Consider the following 18473-nt stretch of genomic DNA (forward strand, 5'->3'; position numbering starts at 1 on the left):
AGCAAATTAAATCATCACGTATTTAATCATCGTGTTTTTTTCTATCCACAGAAGTGCCTTTCATTTACAGATATGCAGATTTGAGTCAGTGCCTTGAGGACTGCTCAGAAATTCAAGGTTCTGCACTAAAGGGTTCATGAATTTCAGCACCCAGGTTGATAGAGACACAACCGAGGATGTATTTATAATGTAACTCAGTTATGAGTAAGCTGAATTTCTAACTCGACTAAAACACAAGCTTTACGCCTTTATGTCAATTCATATTGTAAAAGACCCTTAATGGAACCAAGACTCTTTTCCTTTCCTAAATCCGGTATACTTTTGATTCATACAAGCCTAACATCCTAGGCTGTCTTGCTTAAATTCTAAATATATTTTAGGCTTTAAAGAGTGAATGTGGGAGTATAAATTGATGCAACTTTTCTAGGAAGCAATCTGGCAATAAACATTAAGAGCCTTAAAAATGTTCCTATGCTTTTGCTCAGTAATGCCACTTCTGAGAAATCTACCTGCAGGAAAGGATTGAAATGCTGATCATTGATATTAAAAAATGGATTATATACAGAGGCATATTTCATGTGAAAGAGGGAAAAAACTAGAAACAATACAAACAGCCAATAATAGCAGCAGTCCATTGATGAAGCAGTCACACAATGTATTATTCTAGTTATTTGCAATGATGTTTGCATGAGTTTTAACTACCTGAGAGCAATGTTCATAATAGAATGTTAAATAGAAAAACCAAGAAACTGCAAACAGTTTACCCCAAATATAACACAAACAGACATCCACAAATATACAGAGGGTACCAAAAAAATGTATACACATTTTAAGAAAGGAAAACAGCTATATTAAAATTACGCTGATGGTAACCACTTTGAGCACCTCTTCTAATAGTGGAAATAAACATGACTTGTATTCATCTTTTGTTATCAGTATGTATTGACTATTACAATTTTAATACTGTTTTTTTCCTTTCTTAAAATGTGTATACATTTTGGGGGCAATCTTTGTATAACTGGAGGGAATGAACCAAAATTACGAGAAATGGGATTATTGGTAATTTTTGTTTTTCCTGTATCTCCATTTTCCAATGTTCAGCATTGGGCATGTTCTCACTTTTATGATCAGTAAGTGAAATAAAAGTTACATTTAAAAATAAGAATTAGGGTCCAGCCCAGTGGCTCAGGTGGTTGGAGCGCCATGCTCCTAACAAAGAGGTCGCTGGTTCGATTCCCACATGGGCCAGTGAGCTGCACCCTCTACAGCTAAGATTGTGAACAACAGCTCTCCCTGGAGCTGGGCTGCCGTGAGCAGCCAGAAGTTGGTGTGAACTGCTGGGAGCTGCTGGGAGCTGCTGTGAGCGGCCAACCAACGCCGACGACCAACTGCCTCAGCCAGGGGAAGTGCAAGGCTCATAATACCAGCCTGGGCCAGGGAGCTGTGTCCTACACAACTAGACTGAGAAACAATGGTTTGAACCAGACTGGGGTGGGGGGAGGTGGAAAAAAGGGGGGAGGGGCAAAGGAATTAGTGTAGAAATCCAACACAAAGCAAATTAATTGATTGCAATGTCCTCCTTTTTATTAAATTATAAAACTGTTGTCAATACACACACTTTTGGAAATAAAATGTGGTTTTCTTGAGTATCTGCTTTTGTGGAGCACATAGTTTTATACAAACAAAATTTCTATACTTATATCTTGGTCTTCAAGCTGTTTAGCACTGGTAGCCAAACTACCAATAATAGCTCTTATATATACAGTCAGAATTTGTGGAAAATATTACAAAGACATATGCCTTGAAAAGATGACACAGTGTAGAGGAAACCATAGCTATTAAACTGGTACAAAAATTTAGTCAAAAGGTTTTATAGTCCATTATGGCTTTGCATAAAGCTTCAAAGGAAGAAAATTTAAGACACTTCTCATCAAAGGCACTTATAGAGTTGTAATAAAATACTTCTTTGAATTTAGTTGGAGTCCGACAGTATTTTTATTCCTTTTTTTACATTCTGTCTCACATTGAAACAGTTCTTGAAGACAGACAGCTATTAATGAGGAAAAATAGTTATTACTTCTTAATATACATGTTAAAAATATGCAAACAGAATTAATACAGATTTTGGTCCACTGAAGCAGGTAACAGTATCAAACTGTAGTGTTTCTCTGAATTCTGAGCAAAAAAGCCATAATCTCCCCAGACCCAGTCCCACAAATAGAGTCATCAGTTCTGAATTTGCATTGGCTGTCCCCTGGATGGGAGCTCAAGGTCCCACATTTGCACAGTGCATTTTAACTGGAAAGAATATCCCGTGGCTCCGCAGGTGTGCTGCTCTGAGGTGGCAGCAGCGGGGTACATAAGAGTCAGTTCTCAGATGTCTACAATTCTGTGTCCCGGTACCGGGATGCCTGGCCGTAATAACCGCGCTTTGAGTGTTCTGACAGCTGCTGGCGGTATTCTTCCTCCTCCGCATCACTTCCATAACTTCCTCTGGCATCTTGATAGAGTCTGGAAGGACCTTTCTGTGGCTCAGGGGGTCTGGAACTAAAAAACACATTGAGAGGGCTAAACGCTCAGTGGGCAATCACCCAAGATGGCTTATCCCTGAGCCACACCCTGTACTGACAACCCAGGGACACTCCTGGCCCCAATTCAGTTTCACAGTTATGGGAGTGGGGATGGGAATAAATAAGTCAAGGCTGATGCCCACCTGGGTAGTGAGGGAGGAAGCCAGCAAGGTGCTCCCTAACCTAAGTATTCCCTAGCTAGACCCAGGGGGTGGGGGCTCTCCAACTCTAAGTTCATTGGCACAAGTGTCACAGTTCAATTGGTAGAGATATTTGCCGTTAGTTTTCCATTGCTGTAAAACTACACTCTAGCTTCTAGTCAAAATAGCCACAAGAAATGTGATTTATTTACTTATTTGTTTACTATTCTCGGAAGCAGGAAATTATCCAGTGTAAAACCTCAACAGGAAGATGCTGTGGTAATTCCTAGTGCTTATGTAGCATTTTTTAAATGCAGCATCTTACCAATACCGGTCAATGGATTGTTACCCTCCCTTCAGACCACCGTTCAGCACAAGTGGCCTGACTTTTCTAAGTGATGGAAAGGAATTAAGGAGCTTGGCTAAGAGCCCGGAAACAGTAGCAACAAAACAGGTCTAGGCCCCAGGAATTTTGCTCATGTGTTATTATCCTTACACAATTTCACATATCTGTGCTCCAATGTGTCAAAGGGGACTGACTTGAAATATCAATGATTACACTTTGTCAGAGTTTTTGCACACAAGCAAAATTACCATGAAATTTTGATTCTCTAATCTTTACAATTAAATTTGTCTAAATAAATAAGTTAACCACAAATAAAAAAAATATTACTTTGAAATGCAGGTAAAAAAAATTCTTAGGAGTCCAAGTCCTAGGAAAGCCCCTCTTGTAGACCTTTACCTGCCAAGCAGCCCTTACCTTGTGTACTGGGGCAGGCCAGGATCTGGCTTGTGGGTTTTGATCGGAACTGCATAGATATCAGGATGCTTCTGAGCAATTTCAATCTGTGGTGATTAAGAAAAAAAATAATAAGAGGGAAAGAATGAACCATTAGATAGTCAACTTGTTGATTTTCTGCTGGTCCCATTTTCCAATGCCATTTCAAGGAGAAGAAGAAAACCTGAAGCAACGCTCTAGTTTCCATGCTGCTGTGTGATGTCCAGGGGTACATGTCGAAAAGGAAAAACGTTTTAAGCAATGAAATTCTGACACATGTTACAACATGGCTGAATCTTGAGGACATTATACTAAGTGAAAGAAGCCAGTCACAGATGGACAAATATTATATGATTCCCATTATATGAGGTTGTTAAGCAGTCAAAATCACACAGAAAAAAAAAAAAGAAAAAGAATGTTTACCAGGGGCCGATGGGGGCAGGAGTGAAATGGGGAATAACCATTTAATAGTTTAATAGATACAGAGTTTCAGTTGGGGAGGATGAAAAAGTTCTGGAGATGGATGACGGAGATACCTGTTTCCCCGAAAATAAGACCTAGCCGGACAATCAGCTCTAATGCTTCTTTCGCAGCAAAAATTAATATAAGTCCTGATACTGTATTGTATTGTATTATATTATATGAGACCAGGTCTTATATTACAGTAAAATAAGACTAGGTCTTATATTAATTTTTGCTCCAAAAGATGCATTAGAGCTGATTGTCCTACTAGGTCTTATTTTCAGAGAAACATGATAGTTGCACAAGAATGTGAATGTACTTAATGCCAATGAATACTTAAAAGTGGTTAAAATGGGAAATTTTATATTGTACATATTTTACCACACTAAAAAAAAAAAGAAAGAAAGAAAAATGCTAAGAAGCCCTGCTGATGTTGTGACAAACTTAAATGAAGAAAACTCCCATGTCCACTGGGCACAATATGCTCCACAGACCTTTACATAAATTCTTCTTTGACTTTTGAAAGGTTATATCTGCACATGGTACAAAAATACAAATAGTATCAGAAAGTACAATCTATGGACCTATCAATTGTAGAATCCAAGGTTTGCTTGGTTTCTACTATGGCAATTCTGGGAGCAGATTAGAACTCCGTGAACAAACATACCAAAGGTTTTAACAAACAATAACTCCTGAGAGGCACTGATTCTCGTGTCACACATTCCAGAACATGACATAAAGTTCTGAAGTACAAAGAGCAGAATCTTATTCACCTATCGTGTGAGGCTTTCTTGATTGGAAGAAACAGGGATGCACAAATAGCCTGACAATCTGCAAATGACACGCACAGGATGTGCCTTTGGTGTCATGCATGTGAACATCCCTTTTATGTCGGTGGCAGTGGAAAACAGACTGTGAATCATTATACTGAAATGAAGTCCATTTAAAACACTGACTGTTGACGCGCTAAGATAACCTAGTGGTGTACAAACAATTACCCTTGCATTCTGGGCTTCTTGGAGCTCTTGCATTCTCTGTAATCTTGCCTTGTGATCCATCTTCTCAAATATTTTCACTTTCCCCAAGACAGACTTGGGTGTGTCATCTTGCTCCTCACTGCCCTCTCCCACCTCCTCACTCTCCGGAGGAGGGACGGGAGTGGAGGGCTTCAGTATAGACCGGCCAAAGGCAGGTTTCGCTGCAACAGGAGGAGGAGGGTGACTCTTGGCAGATGCGCTGGGAATTTCGTTCCCAACAACAGCTGGGGGGGAGTTTGACTTGTATTCGTAGGACCTGGAATAGTCAAAGGACTCTTCTCGGTTCTGGGTTCTGGCCTGCAGAGAGCAATGACATATTTTTACCTTGGGCTTTCAGTTTATTTTCACATCTATATTAGTGATTTAATATACTCCATTTCCTGATCAGTTTCCAATGGTGGTCAACAAATACCATTCCGACAAAGAATCAAATATAGCAGGGCAAACAGCCACTGGGCGGGCATCCTGATCCCTACCTCACGGCCTACAGAAGAGTATGAAGAGCTCTGGAAACGCAGAGGATGCTGAGGAAGTGCTGGGAGCCCTGCAAGTGCTAGAGGTAGGCCAGCACTATAGCATACTGGAGGAAATTCGAATTTGGAAGACGACCTCAGAACAAGTCAGGCTTCAGGATGGAAGAGTGGGTCCCTGAGTTCACACCACACTGAGGGCACATGCCCTGGCCTGGAGGTGAGGCCCAAGTCCAGTCATGAATGAGACTGGGGTGGGGAGTGGGGAGGGCACATCATGCTAACGGCCACTCTCTCTCCACACTTCGATCCTAGGCCTGCTTGTAAATTCTCACTGATATATTGTATGAGGTCACTAATTACATTTGATAGCTCACACAATCAATTCTTACTTTCTTCTCCTCTAAAAGATTGAGTTAAATGGAGAAATTTGATTGGGTTGTAAGGTAAAAACTCTAGTCATAGCTTTGATTCAAAGAGGAGACAAAGAATCATATGACATACACCCATGTGTTCTGATAACTGATTCTGTTCCGGATAATGATTTATTTAAAAAATCAATTAAGCTGCCATCATAACAAGAGGCATTGTAAGCAATGGTGGTGATTGTTTTTTTAAGCAAATCATCAGTAAGGATTTTCTGGTACATCTATTTCAGATTGTGGGCAGAAAACTCTAATTGGACAGAAAAAGAAAAACAAATTCTGAGATTGCTGATTCTGTGCACGCAGTATTTGTCAAACTTCCCTTTCTACATCAATTAATTAATTAAAAAATACTAGCAATCCTAAAATTGTACACTCTCCTAAGCCTTCCGTTCCCTCCTTCCTATCTTTTCGCTTTTCTCTAATTTTTGGATTCACCCAATAGGCCAAAAAGGCAGGTTCAAATAGAGAAATAGTCAACAACATAATTCAACACCATCTTATTGTGCGTGCTCTTCCCTGGCTATGCAGGGAGCTCCAGGGATGTCTGCTTCCTTTTCCTTCCCATGCTGGGCTTCCCAGCCACGTACCTTGGGCGGCTCTGGTTTGAATGCCGGGGGCGGGCTATTGTCCCTAAGTTGATCTCTGCTAGTATCTCTCCTCATCTGAGCTCGTGGCTCTGGGCTGGGTTTCCTTATGCTCTACAAGACATAAAGGTTCATGCACAACAAGAACATCCCAGCAGAGAGAAAAGAGCACTCATCTGCTTTGCTGGAGTTCTGAGGACTTGGCATAAATTCAGATCTGAGGTCCATAACCTGTATAAGCTGAGATACTGACCCAGTGCTTCTTTACTGTAAAGGCAGATACCAGGCATATTCCCATTAGCAAATGCTTAAGATACATTTTTCAACTAGATGCATCCACTGTAGTAGTCTCTTCATTAAAAGTACAAAACAAGTCTAAAGCTAAAGTCTAAAATCTCTTTCGTCACATATAGCTGTTAACATTTTTTAAGCATTAGATTATCTATATCTGTAGACATTGAGGAGTTAATTTATTCTCTGTAAGTTGTCCAGTGGTATACACTAACTTTTTGGCATGGTGGATTTTATCCCCCACCTTCAACTTAATTTTTAGAACTTGTTTCATAAAGAATAAAAACATTCACTGCAATGAGCTAAATGGGTAAAGGGAAGTCCATAGCAATAATTATCCAACTATACGGATAATCTCACCTATGAAGATCATTATCCCAATATTCTCTGAGGTGCAACTAATAATTGCTCTGGTTCTAACTTAATGCTTGTCGATATGATTTCTAGGATCACAGAAGCCATCTATTCACTGGCCCGTGGATGCATAGTTACGTGATCAGGCATATATTTGATTACGAACTCAATTCAAAAATTGAAATGCAAGAGAGAAGGAAACTGATGGGGAAACACTCAGGAGCTTTGGCAAGATTAGAAAGGTTAAAGGTAGGATGGAGAAGAAAAGGCAAGGATATCTAAGAGTACAGAGAGAGTGAGAGAGAGAGACCTAATCAAAGGTTACAAGTAAATACAACAATATTGTATTTAAAAAATAATGTTCCACCTGTAATTTGGACGGTCGGCTCATAAGGCCGTTCAGGTTACCCTCACGCCCAAGGGCATCGGTGTGAGGAGTGCCGATCACTCATCGTCTCCCAGCGCCTGGTTCCTGCCCCGCTTTCCCATGGACCACTACTGCCGCCATGCAGGCATTAACTTGGAATGAGACTCCCTACAAGTCATCTGTTTCAACCCTTAGGAATACCTTCTACAGCACCTTGAATTAACAGCTGTCGAGAAGAATTCAAGTGAAACACCAGAACCTCCTTGTCCTGCCCGTGGCCTCGCAGCCTGTGGCCTGCCTCGCCTCACCTCCTCATGCTGCACCGGCTCCGAGGAGCGGGTGATGGAAGACACCAGCGGCTCCTCAGCTGGCTCATCCAGCTCATTGTCAGTGTAGGCGCCTCCTTCGCCGTCGGTGTCTTCAAAGTCACTGATGAGGCGGCTGTCGCAACTCAGATAGTCCGCGCCCATGGCGGTTAAGTAGGACATGCGGTCTTCGGGGTCATCATCCATCCCTTCCATCTAGAGGAATTTGTTTCGGAGGGTCAGTGGTGTGTGCCATTGGCTCATGGGAGTGGGGACTCAAGAAAATTCCCAAGGGCACAGCCAAGTGACTGAAACCGTGACATGTTCTAGAAAGGAAAGTCACCTTTATTTTCCTGAAATCACTTGGCTTTAAATAAGTATGTTAATTTTTGTGCAGGGACTCAAATTAGGAACCCTCCACCCTATCTATCCTTGCTACTGTCCATCCTATACACTGCTACTGTGTCACGCTTCCTCACTCCTCAGACTGTTGTGCTTTTCTTCCAGAATCTGGCTTCTCTCAAGCTTCTTCTGCTGGTACTTGTCTCCTAGGCATAAATGCACACTGTCTTGTGCTGCACACCTCTTCATTCAGCCACCAGATTCTCAAATCCTTGAGGGCAGAAGCTCTGTCCTATTCAACTTGTCACCTCGGAGGCTAGCACAGAGCCTTGGTGCGCTGTAAGGGCTCAGGAGATACTAGACACCTTGACTAAACATGCGGTTCCCAAAGGGCAAGGCTAGGAGGACTCAACCAGCTCATTGGCTATTGACTCGCTTCCACAATGAAATTGTACCTCTAAAGTCTCACCAGCTACCTCAATTCAGTGGTACTACAGAAGACGAGCACCAAAGGCTCCTAAAGCCACAGGAAATTATATACTCTCTCTCTCTCTGCATCCTCCCTGCAGTACAGCTGTGTGTAAACTACATCCACCGATGAGAAGCTAGCCAATTTTAGAAGCCTATATGAGTTTCCTAATGCCCTTTTATCATCTATTCAAATGCCTAGGACACATTCTCTGCCAACCTTCTTTCTCAGCAAATGATTCCACCTCCATTCATTTTTCTTCTTTCCATTAATTTTTAACCATGTTCTCCATGCCCCTCCACCTCACCTCTCACCTCCACTCTGAGTTTCCCCCGTCCTTTGTAAGCCGTGGAGCTCAGCTAGAGATCTTGTAAGCTCTGATTAGTGTGCTTGGAACACAATACTAGTTACTACGTTAAAAGTAAAAAGGAAGTGAATGTAGGGTTGCATATATCACATTCTGCTTTTCTTTTAAAAGCCCCTTCGTTTTATTACTTTTTCAGAGAATTTATAAAATTTCAAACTTGATTGGCTCATATGTTGAAATCACTTCAAATGGGCATGGCTTTACTACATTCACTACCCTCTTGAGAAAAGATTCAAAACGTGAACTCTCACCTCACAGCAGAGTATCTAGGCCACATACCTTTCCTTCAGAGACCCAAACTGCTTCTCCTTGCTGATGCTGAATTGCGTCCTTCAAGCTGCCAAACCAGCTATCATTGGCTGAATTTAGGTTGATTGTAGCTATAGAAATGTAGGCAAAAATGTTTGCATCAATTTCCAGAGCAATGTTTACGTAAAAACTTATTTGACATAATTTATACCCATTTCTGAGTTAAAACTTTGACAAATCAAGAGGAAGTTCGCACATATTTAAATACTAAATCCCTTTAAGTTGAGTTTACATTACGTATGGATCTTATAGAGCCAAAAATGGACGAATTTCTTTTAAGAATGTCTATTTTTCAGAAAAGTTACCTTAAATATATATATATATATATATATATATATATATATATACACACACACACACATACATATATTATGTATGTATATATACATACATACATATACACACATACATACATATATGTATATATGTTTTTAAAGAATATATTTTCAGGAGCAAACACATCTAAAACAAATATAAAAGTACCATATTTTAAAGATCATTACATAGACATGTATATTATATAAATAAGAAAACTATTCACTAATGTGCTGGATAGCTCCAATAAAATACTGAAGGTAACATTTAAATGTATACCATTTTGATAGTGTTAAACATTTCAGAATATACATACAGGTGTATATTTAAGTAATGTACAGTTTCTACTCAGAACAAAATATATCTTACAGAATAACACTTGCTACGGGTTGACCAAGCACTCTTCCAAATACCTTACATAGATTAGCTCATTTCATGCTCACACAAACCTTGTGAGGTAGGAATTGCCATCATCCCCATGTTACAGATGAGAAACAGGCACAACAGTGAAAGTAACCAGCCCCAAGCCTCACTCCAAATAACTGAAGAGGGACTAGATGCAAACTCAGAAGTGTGCTTTTAGAGCCTATGGCCTTTGCCACTGCACGACACAGCCCATCTATCTAAAAACATGAATTTAGAGCACCAATGTAAAATACCGGCCAAGTACAACATACGCAAATCATTCTTGAGCAAGATGTATTTAGGGGCAAGTGGGGATAAACCAGACAAGTAAACTGATCCAGAATAACAAATTAAAATGGACCTAAAAGATCAAACAGCAGGGAAATTAGGATTTTTTTTTTTTTCGGTTTAACTACAATTCCAAGGCCTTTTATTAGAGGGTATAGCATTCTGTGTAACACCCAAAAGAAAATTGGGGCTTGCTGATAAAAGTTGTTCAGCACCCTGCTCCATCTATCCTGAAGGCTACATAATTCACTAGAGATAGCCAAAAAAGAACCATGAAAAAAAGTTTGTAAGCAACTATGCTGCAAGTTTTCTTCCTAGTAACATATACCCTTCTTTCATTTAAGAAGTTCTAACACTGACCTTGGAAAATCCTGAATAAGCTTATAATTTCACTGGTTATTAATTATTTACAGCATTAGAATAAACTGATACATTGGACAACTCAAGGAAAATTAACCTTGGTTCCTTGGACTTTTGCATCCTTACTACGGTACTTTGCAGATTTTTTTGTGCTCTTGGGTAAAACGTGATTCCATAATACTTAAATATAGAAGTGAGACTGTACACCCCAGAGACAAAATGAGTGATTTGCATCCACAGCATACAGAATATTAAACTGCCTTTTTGAGCTTTAAGCAGGAATTTTCTGAGTATAGTCTATATTTATCATGAGGAAAACCTAATGCTGAAAGGGCCATTTATGAAAGCAGAAAATATGTTCAGGCCCCCTGATAAAACGAAAAAGGTCATAAAACCTCTTGCTGAATTGACATTGAGTCAAGGACATGAAAAGAAAAAAAAAGAAAAGAAAAGAAGAAAGAACTTCACTCTTGCTAATTTCCTAAGCCCCATATAAAGGTAATATCTGACTAGGTTGGTAACATCTAACTCATGCACTTGACCTCTCTTTAACAGGTAGACGCACAACTATGACGTTACTTTCCTTTGACTTGGAATTAATACCTTTGGTTTACTGTTGGCTTTTGCTCATTAGATCTCAGCCGGGAGTCCTGGAACTTTGAGGAGATCCATTCCCAGCCCTGGCACCACGTGGTCACTCCTCCCTCCCCAGCCAAGGGGGTTCGGAAGTGCCAAGAACAACAGCAAAAGGCGAGATTTAAGGCTGGACGGGAACGGAGGGAGGAACCGGGAATGACTGCTAATGGGCACAGGGTTTCTTTTTGGGGTGATGAAAATGTTCTAAAATTGATGGCTGTACAACTCTGAATATACTAAAAACCACTGAATTGTACATTTTAAATGGGTGAATTGTAGGATATGTAAATTAAATCTCAATTAAGCTATTCATGTGGCAGGGACACCCTCTAAACGGGCAAATGTCAGTCAAGGTGCCTGGCCTGACAGCCCAGCATCTTCCATCTACTTCCTGTGGTCTCCAGAGTCTCTACATTCCCTTGGGAAACCAACAATTGCCTACTGCAGTTTCGGTTCTTTCAGCTGGTATAATACAAGATCAATTTTTCCCCCCAAGCTTTTTCAAAAATTATATAATGACACAGAACTTTTTAAATAATATGTAACATGGAACGATAATAAGTATAAAGTAGTATCACTAACAGTAATCAGTAGTGTTTGTTCAGCACTTCCAGAGTCTCAGGACTGAACTGTACAAATTTCACACTCACGAAACCTGTGAAAGCTTATAAAAGTGCTAAAATACCCTGTGGTACTTTAAAAATCCCATAATTTTACACATAGGGTGGCCCTGCTTGGGTCTTTAAGTTCACAGTTGCATTTCCATGGTCTTTAAACCATGAACTGAGTGCTTTGGGAATTCCAAGAAAACATGTAATTCAAACTTTATGTTTTAATAAATAACTTTTTCGACATGTACATGCAAATGTATTATATAATAAAACATTTTAAATTGGGGGTGGGAGGGGTCAACCTACCATTTTAACTTAGGTTGAAAAGTTAACTTGCTTTTGGGCAAATCTCAGAACAAAGCTTCTTTTCTCATCTCCACTTAATTATGGAGTACCTTGCGTTTGCGAGGACAACCATTGTAACATTGTCATAATTACTCATCTGCAAGAAATGGGATTTTCTTGCTACTGTGCAACAAGGGAAAGAGGATATTGAGCCTCGCGAGACTACAGGAAACACAACTCTTGGTTTTGAATTATGTGTTCATCAAAGCAGCTCTATTATTCCTACTTATTAATTCATAAACATGCCATAAATTTAAAATCATTTTTTTAAAAAAAAACCTCTGACTCTGGAGCAACACAATCACCATGTGGTCTGGCTGAGTGAGACATGGGGAACAGGAAGCACTTAGTGGGCGGGCCATCCACGTGGCTTTGAAGTCTCCCACGTAGAAGTTTAGAAGAATACTGTAAAAGGCCATTGGTGGACAATTGGGGCTGTCGGTAACAGTTATCTGCTCCCTGCTTCATTTATCCTTGAAGACTGCATAATTCCATAGCAGAGCTGGCAACTTATGGTGAGAGCAGGTCACTTCAAAGTTCTAGATGAAACTGGATGCTACATTTCCATTCCTGCCTTGGACTCTAGTTATTGTAAAAATTTCAACTTGTTGATTAGCTTAGGCAAGAAATGGTTTGGTGCGTCAGAGGTAGTTCTCATTAAGTCACGGGGATGCCCTGCCCATTGGCTAGGCCCAAGGCTGCCTTTGGCACACAGAGCTGGGTAATGTATGGTCCCCGTGTTCAAAGATCTCATAATCTGTTCGGGAGCTGAATCAGGATTTGTCAAACCCTCTACACACATGGACCCCTCCAGATCCTCAATCAGACGCAGCCAGCAATTGTGGTCTGGACTCCAAAGAGCAAATGATGCTGACCCCAAGCTAGATAAAGCGAGGGCCCCAGAGTCACTGGCTAAGCTTCTGCCCTGCCCTCCCCAGCTTCACCAGCCTCCTTCAGCCTGCTTCTTCCTCCACAGCCCATTTCTGCCTTTCCTGGTGTCTCGTATCCTCACATGAACCCCAAATTCAACTCTCTGAGAGAAGCCCCTAGCCATTCAACGGACTTAAGTGAAGGTGGAGAGTGGGGGGTAATGAAGTAGACGTAGGCCTAACATGACATAATCACGTGAGCGTTAGTTAAATGGACAAATTATCTGTTAAATGGAGGAATTGCACTATGTGATACCGTTCAGCATTAGAAAAATACGTCTGTGCTGTAACATATATAGACTATGGGACACATAGTCAGAGACACCAGATTCAGATTGGGCTTAACTATACATTAGATGTGTGACCTTGCAAAAGTCACTTTTCTCATTGCCCAATAAGACGGCACAGGAAAGGCTGTACCACTATTAGCTATTACTATAATAAAAAAATAATAATGACTATTATTGTTATAGTATTATTATCATTATTATTATTAGTGGCAGTACAAAGAACAACAGAGGAAAGATTATATATGAATAAATCAAAAGCATAAGCTTTTGTGAGTCTACATTCACAAAATTCTAGTTGACGATGGACCACACCCTCCTTTCCATTTGGCTAAAGGACCTGTTACAGCCTTTCACCATAGTTGTATGTAGTGCATCTCACTGTTTAACAAGAAAAGCCAGTGACAGTAGAACAAGAGTTTCAGGTCGACAGACACTCATTCACACCCTCCCCGCCCTCCTCAGTGTCAGAGATGCTAAATATGATACAGGCCGACAACGATTGGTGCTGGATTCAAAAGAACTATCATTATCCCAAAGATATTACATTCGGACAGTCTCATGTGGCTCCCACAACCTTGCATGACCCAAAACTTCAATAACCCTTTAAGCCCTTAATTATACCATATTCACAAAACTAATCACTTATATCAGTAGGGGACATATTCAATTAATAAAACTTGTCATATTCTTAAATCATTTTACTTTCATGAGTAGCAGTGGGTCTTCATTTCAGGAACTTATAAAAAAAGACTCTATTATGGAAAATTTAAACATACACAAAAGTAGAGAGAACAGTTTCATGAACTCCTGTGTACCCATCACCTATGGCCCACTTCAGCAACTCTCAGCTCCTGGCCAGTCTTGTCTACAGCCCTACTCACTCTCCTCCCTAAAGATTACTTATGCAAATCCCAGACGTCATAGTACATCACCTGTAAATATGTATTAGGTCATCCATAACTACTGCATTTAGTAAACATTCCTAAAAGACAAGGACTCTTTTTAAAAAAAATATTCACAACATCATTATCATCCCAAAACAGGAGTAATAAATCCTTAACATCACTCAATATCCAGAGTGTTCAAGTTTCTACTGTGGGGACATTTTTTAATAATGAAACCAAGTTCCTAACACTTTGTAAGTTAGTGCACACACAGATGGTAAGTAGAGAACAATGACACCATTGATACAGAGATGTAGGTGCTAGGTGGTACGCTAGGCTCAATCACCAGCCCTGCAGTCCCACACTCATCAAAATGACCACTTTGTAGTGCGTCATGGATCTTTATGATCCTTTTCAAGGAAAAGTCAAAGTTACATATACAAACACCATGAGACGAATATACTCATTTTGTAGGATTAGCTACTTTTCAAGGAGTGATGAAGAGTATTTCAGATTACTATTCTCCACTCAGATGAGTTTCTTATTTCTTTCTTAATTTTTCAATTCTCTAATTTTCACCTTGGAGCGAAGAGACTACGTTTGAAATTTCACGTACCTGTAAAAAGATGCGCACAGGTTTTTTTAAGCTTGTTGGCTTGATCATATAACTTGCGAGAACTTTTGTTGGATGTTGGATTCAACCTTTGTCTCATGGTTTTGACACCTTGTCTAGAGTCTGGGTTGAAAAAAATCACAATCGGAAACCACTGAGTATAATTCAACAGGTCCACAGCTTTAGGAGTCACATCCAACAGGGCGTGCTTATCCTGTCAGAAATGGGAAAACGTTATGTCAATAGCATGTAAAATCATATAGCACCGAAGAGTTTGTCTCAATAAGTAAAGGCTGCATCAGACAAATCTTGTCAATTTAATTCAAAACGCAGAAAACGTTTCTCTTCACATTATGTCCAGTTATTACGAATCTATTACAATTTCTGAGAAAATGAATTAACAGGTTATTTGGTATCATGCTCAGAACTCTGAAAAAACCAACACATCACAACTACAGACTACCGACTAGCTTCCACACAATGAAACAGCTTGCGTTTACACTCATTTTTTTATCATTAACATTTAATGATTATTAAAACACAGATTCTATTCTAAAAAAGACTTCAGCAAACCATGACTTAATTCTTTCAGACAACATGGCCTTCTGATGAATTTTCTCACCTGTTCAATAATTTGTCGTACAGTATTTAACCGCACGACCCCGCTGGATTTCTCAGATCCTGCATCTTTCGGTTCTGTTTCTACAGAAAGCAAAAACAAGGGGTTAAATAATGTTTAATGTCAGTGACACGCCAATACCCCAACCTAGCACGAGCAATGCCTGAGATAAGGTGCCACCTAATGAGAGACAATGGGAGGGACCCACACCAGCTGTTTAATCAAAATCGAATCATGAGGAAAACTGGCAGTCTCACATGTAAGGCAAGTGGCTTGGACTCTTCAAAATATCAGTCACCAAATAATTTAGAAAAAAGGAGATGACTAGAAAGACATAAAAATCAAATGTATTGCAGGATCCTTGGTTGCAGTCTGAATTTTTTAAAAAGCCATGAAGGACTACATAGGGACAATTGAGAAAATTTGAAAAACTGACTACATGCTAAATACTATTGTTGTATCGGTGTTAAATTTCTTGGCTGTGATAATGGTAAGTGTGGGTGTGTAGGAGGAGAATGTCTTTATTCTTAGGAAATTCACAGGGATCAAAGGTATTTAAAATGCCTGCAACTTAAACTTTCAAATGGTTCAGAAACTTTATTTTTTATTTTTATAAGATTTTTATTAAAATATAGCTAACATACAGTATTACATTAGTTTCAGGTGTGTATCATAGTTATTCAACAGTACCCACCTAGCACTACACATAGTTATTACCATATGATTAATTATATTCCCTATGCTAAAGAAATGATCATCATGGCAAGGCCAGCACAAATGATTCAGAAATTTTAAAAAGTGTGTAAGTATGTGTGCCTATGGAGGAAGAGTGTATATGGAGAAATGGTGACTCCAGGTAAAGTTATGTGGCTGTTCATTTTTTCTGTATGATAGATATTTTTCAAAATAAAAATTTTGTGAGGAAAAAAAAATCACGGACAGACTTACTAGCAGTTTGGAACAGGTCAGGTAACTCATTTGCCAACTTTTCCAGTGCTATATCTGCTATGGGGCCAAATAAGACCACAGGTCTCTTGAAACCAGCTGCAATGAGACAAGAAAGGCCATGAAAACACATACACTTTCTTAGCTGTTAAAATAAGAAGCAAACATATTTTATAGGCTATTGATAACATGACAAAATGAAAGAAAGTGTGTGTTCTCCCACCCCCAATTCAGCCCAGCTACCATGTTTACCCCAAAATCAGACCTAGCCGGTCCATCAGCTCTAATGCGTCTTTTGGAGCAAAAATTAATATAAGACCCGATCTTATATTATAGTAAAATAAGACTGGGTCTTATATTAATTTTTGTACCAAAAGACGCATTAGAGCTGATGGTCCGGCTAAGTCTGATTTTCGGGGAAACACGGTATTTTCTGAAGAATATGCCTTCATTTCCCTGACTGTCATGAAAGATAAACTTTGCTACAGGTAATATATAAAACCTTTTGAAGGGCAGTATTGTAAAAAGATAAATAACAGGTTGTGGAAATAGGCCTCCATTTACAAGTTTGCACGGCTCACATTTTTGTTAAGTCTTATTTCGTGTTTGAATACGATTCCAACTCTATAACCTGGCTTAGGTCTAAATGATAACGATAAGTTTCAACTCGACAGTTCTAATCTAAAAATGAAGAAAGAGAGGCTGAGAGCCCAGTCGGACCAGTTCCTGGCCCCACCTGCCCTCCTCACCTTCTCGTAGCAAAACCCTCTCATAGGCCGGGAACTTGGTGCTAACTGACACAACCGCGGTTAGGTCTTCCCGACTCTTCCTTAAGTTCTTCTTCACGCCAGCTCTCTGGCCGCGCATTCTCCAGAAATCTGCCCTGTCACCAGCGTTATCTCTCTGGGCATTCTGAACACTGGCCATCTGTTCAGCTCTGAAGGAGGAAATCACAGGAAGTAAATCTCTAGAGCTAGAAAAGGTACATGTCATTCAGTACTTCTCATGAACTTGGATTAGAGAAGGTACAGCTTGACAATGAAAAGGTTTCCCAGTGTAGGAAATGTGGGGATGCTCTCTTCCTGACAGAGGCAGATAAAGGCTGGGTTCCCATAAAATCCACCAGAAGCTCAGCAATAAACACACTAAATGTGGCTTGTTCTGACAGGATGGCATACAGTAAACAAGACAGGAAACCCGTGCCCAAGTATAAGGGTCTTTCCTATTCTTCCCACTGCCAGCCAACCAACAAGTGTGCCCTGGGGTAGAAGACGAGGGCCAGGCACTGGACAGGGGCAGCGTATCTGAGAGGTGTGCTGCAGCTACTCGACGTCTGATCACGATTTTGCCTCACGGAATTCATTCAAACAGCAGCCCGTCGCACCACCGACCGAGTGATGCTAAATACAGAAACCAGCTCGTGGCTATTCCACAGTTCCAGGCCACTCCACATAAACAAGAAGTAGATGATGGGAGAGGACATGAGGACAGATAATGAAGCTATGTGTTGCTTCCTTTTTTGGGGGTGGGGGATGGGATTGCAGTTTATTTGTGGGGAGAAAGTGTATAAGAGGGGCATGTGGGGTCAGATACCTGCTTTTGTTGGGGATTAAGCCTTTCTCCAATTCGTTTCCAATCCTCACGGCCAGCCAGTGGCCCAGCTTGCCATCATACAGCGTATCTACCACTCGGAAGACCTCCCCCCTGGTGAAGGCCAGGCTCTGTGGAGTTTCCTTCTCACATTCGAAGTGGCTTCTTATAAAAAACGAATCCCCTCTGCCACAAGCCAGTATGTCTCTATACACTGAAACACAAAAGCATCCTTGTATACTGTATTCTGCTTAGCTAGAGGTCTTTTTTTCCCAATTACAGTTAACATTCAATATTATTTTACATTAATTTCAAGTGTACAGCATAGTGGCTAGACATTTATATAATTTATGATGCGACCCTGCCCCCT

General features: G+C 40.2%; 1 protein-coding gene across 17 annotated transcripts in view; it reads right to left on the reverse strand.

Moving 5' to 3' along the window:
- Positions 1-1562: 1562 nt before the first annotated feature.
- Positions 1563-18473, reverse strand: part of TJP2 (tight junction protein 2) — a 112232-nt gene continuing 95321 nt past the window's right edge. For 11 of the 17 annotated variants that reach the window (XM_074330519.2, XM_019730483.3, XM_019730492.3 and 8 more), the window contains 11 exons: positions 18107-18317; positions 17263-17450; positions 16517-16612; positions 15572-15651; positions 14953-15163; positions 9244-9344; positions 7790-8002; positions 6473-6583; positions 4949-5284; positions 3471-3556; positions 1563-2547 (listed from right to left, as the gene is read on the reverse strand). In XM_074330519.2, coding sequence (XP_074186620.2) covers positions 2382-2547; positions 3471-3556; positions 4949-5284; positions 6473-6583; positions 7790-8002; positions 9244-9344; positions 14953-15163; positions 15572-15651; positions 16517-16612; positions 17263-17450; positions 18107-18317 — 1799 coding nt within the window. In that variant the 3' untranslated portion in view covers positions 1563-2381. The remainder of the gene's footprint in view (positions 2548-3470; positions 3557-4948; positions 5285-6472; positions 6584-7789; positions 8003-9243; positions 9345-14952; positions 15164-15571; positions 15652-16516; positions 16613-17262; positions 17451-18106; positions 18318-18473) is intronic. The other 6 variants (XM_074330523.2, XM_074330522.2, XM_088793653.1 and 3 more) reach the window with 1 other exon arrangement.

The sequence above is a fragment of the Rhinolophus sinicus genome, chromosome 16, assembly GCF_057876585.1.
Source record: "Rhinolophus sinicus isolate RSI-liver-muscle chromosome 16, RSI-T2T, whole genome shotgun sequence".
NCBI lineage: Eukaryota > Metazoa > Chordata > Mammalia > Chiroptera > Rhinolophidae > Rhinolophus > Rhinolophus sinicus.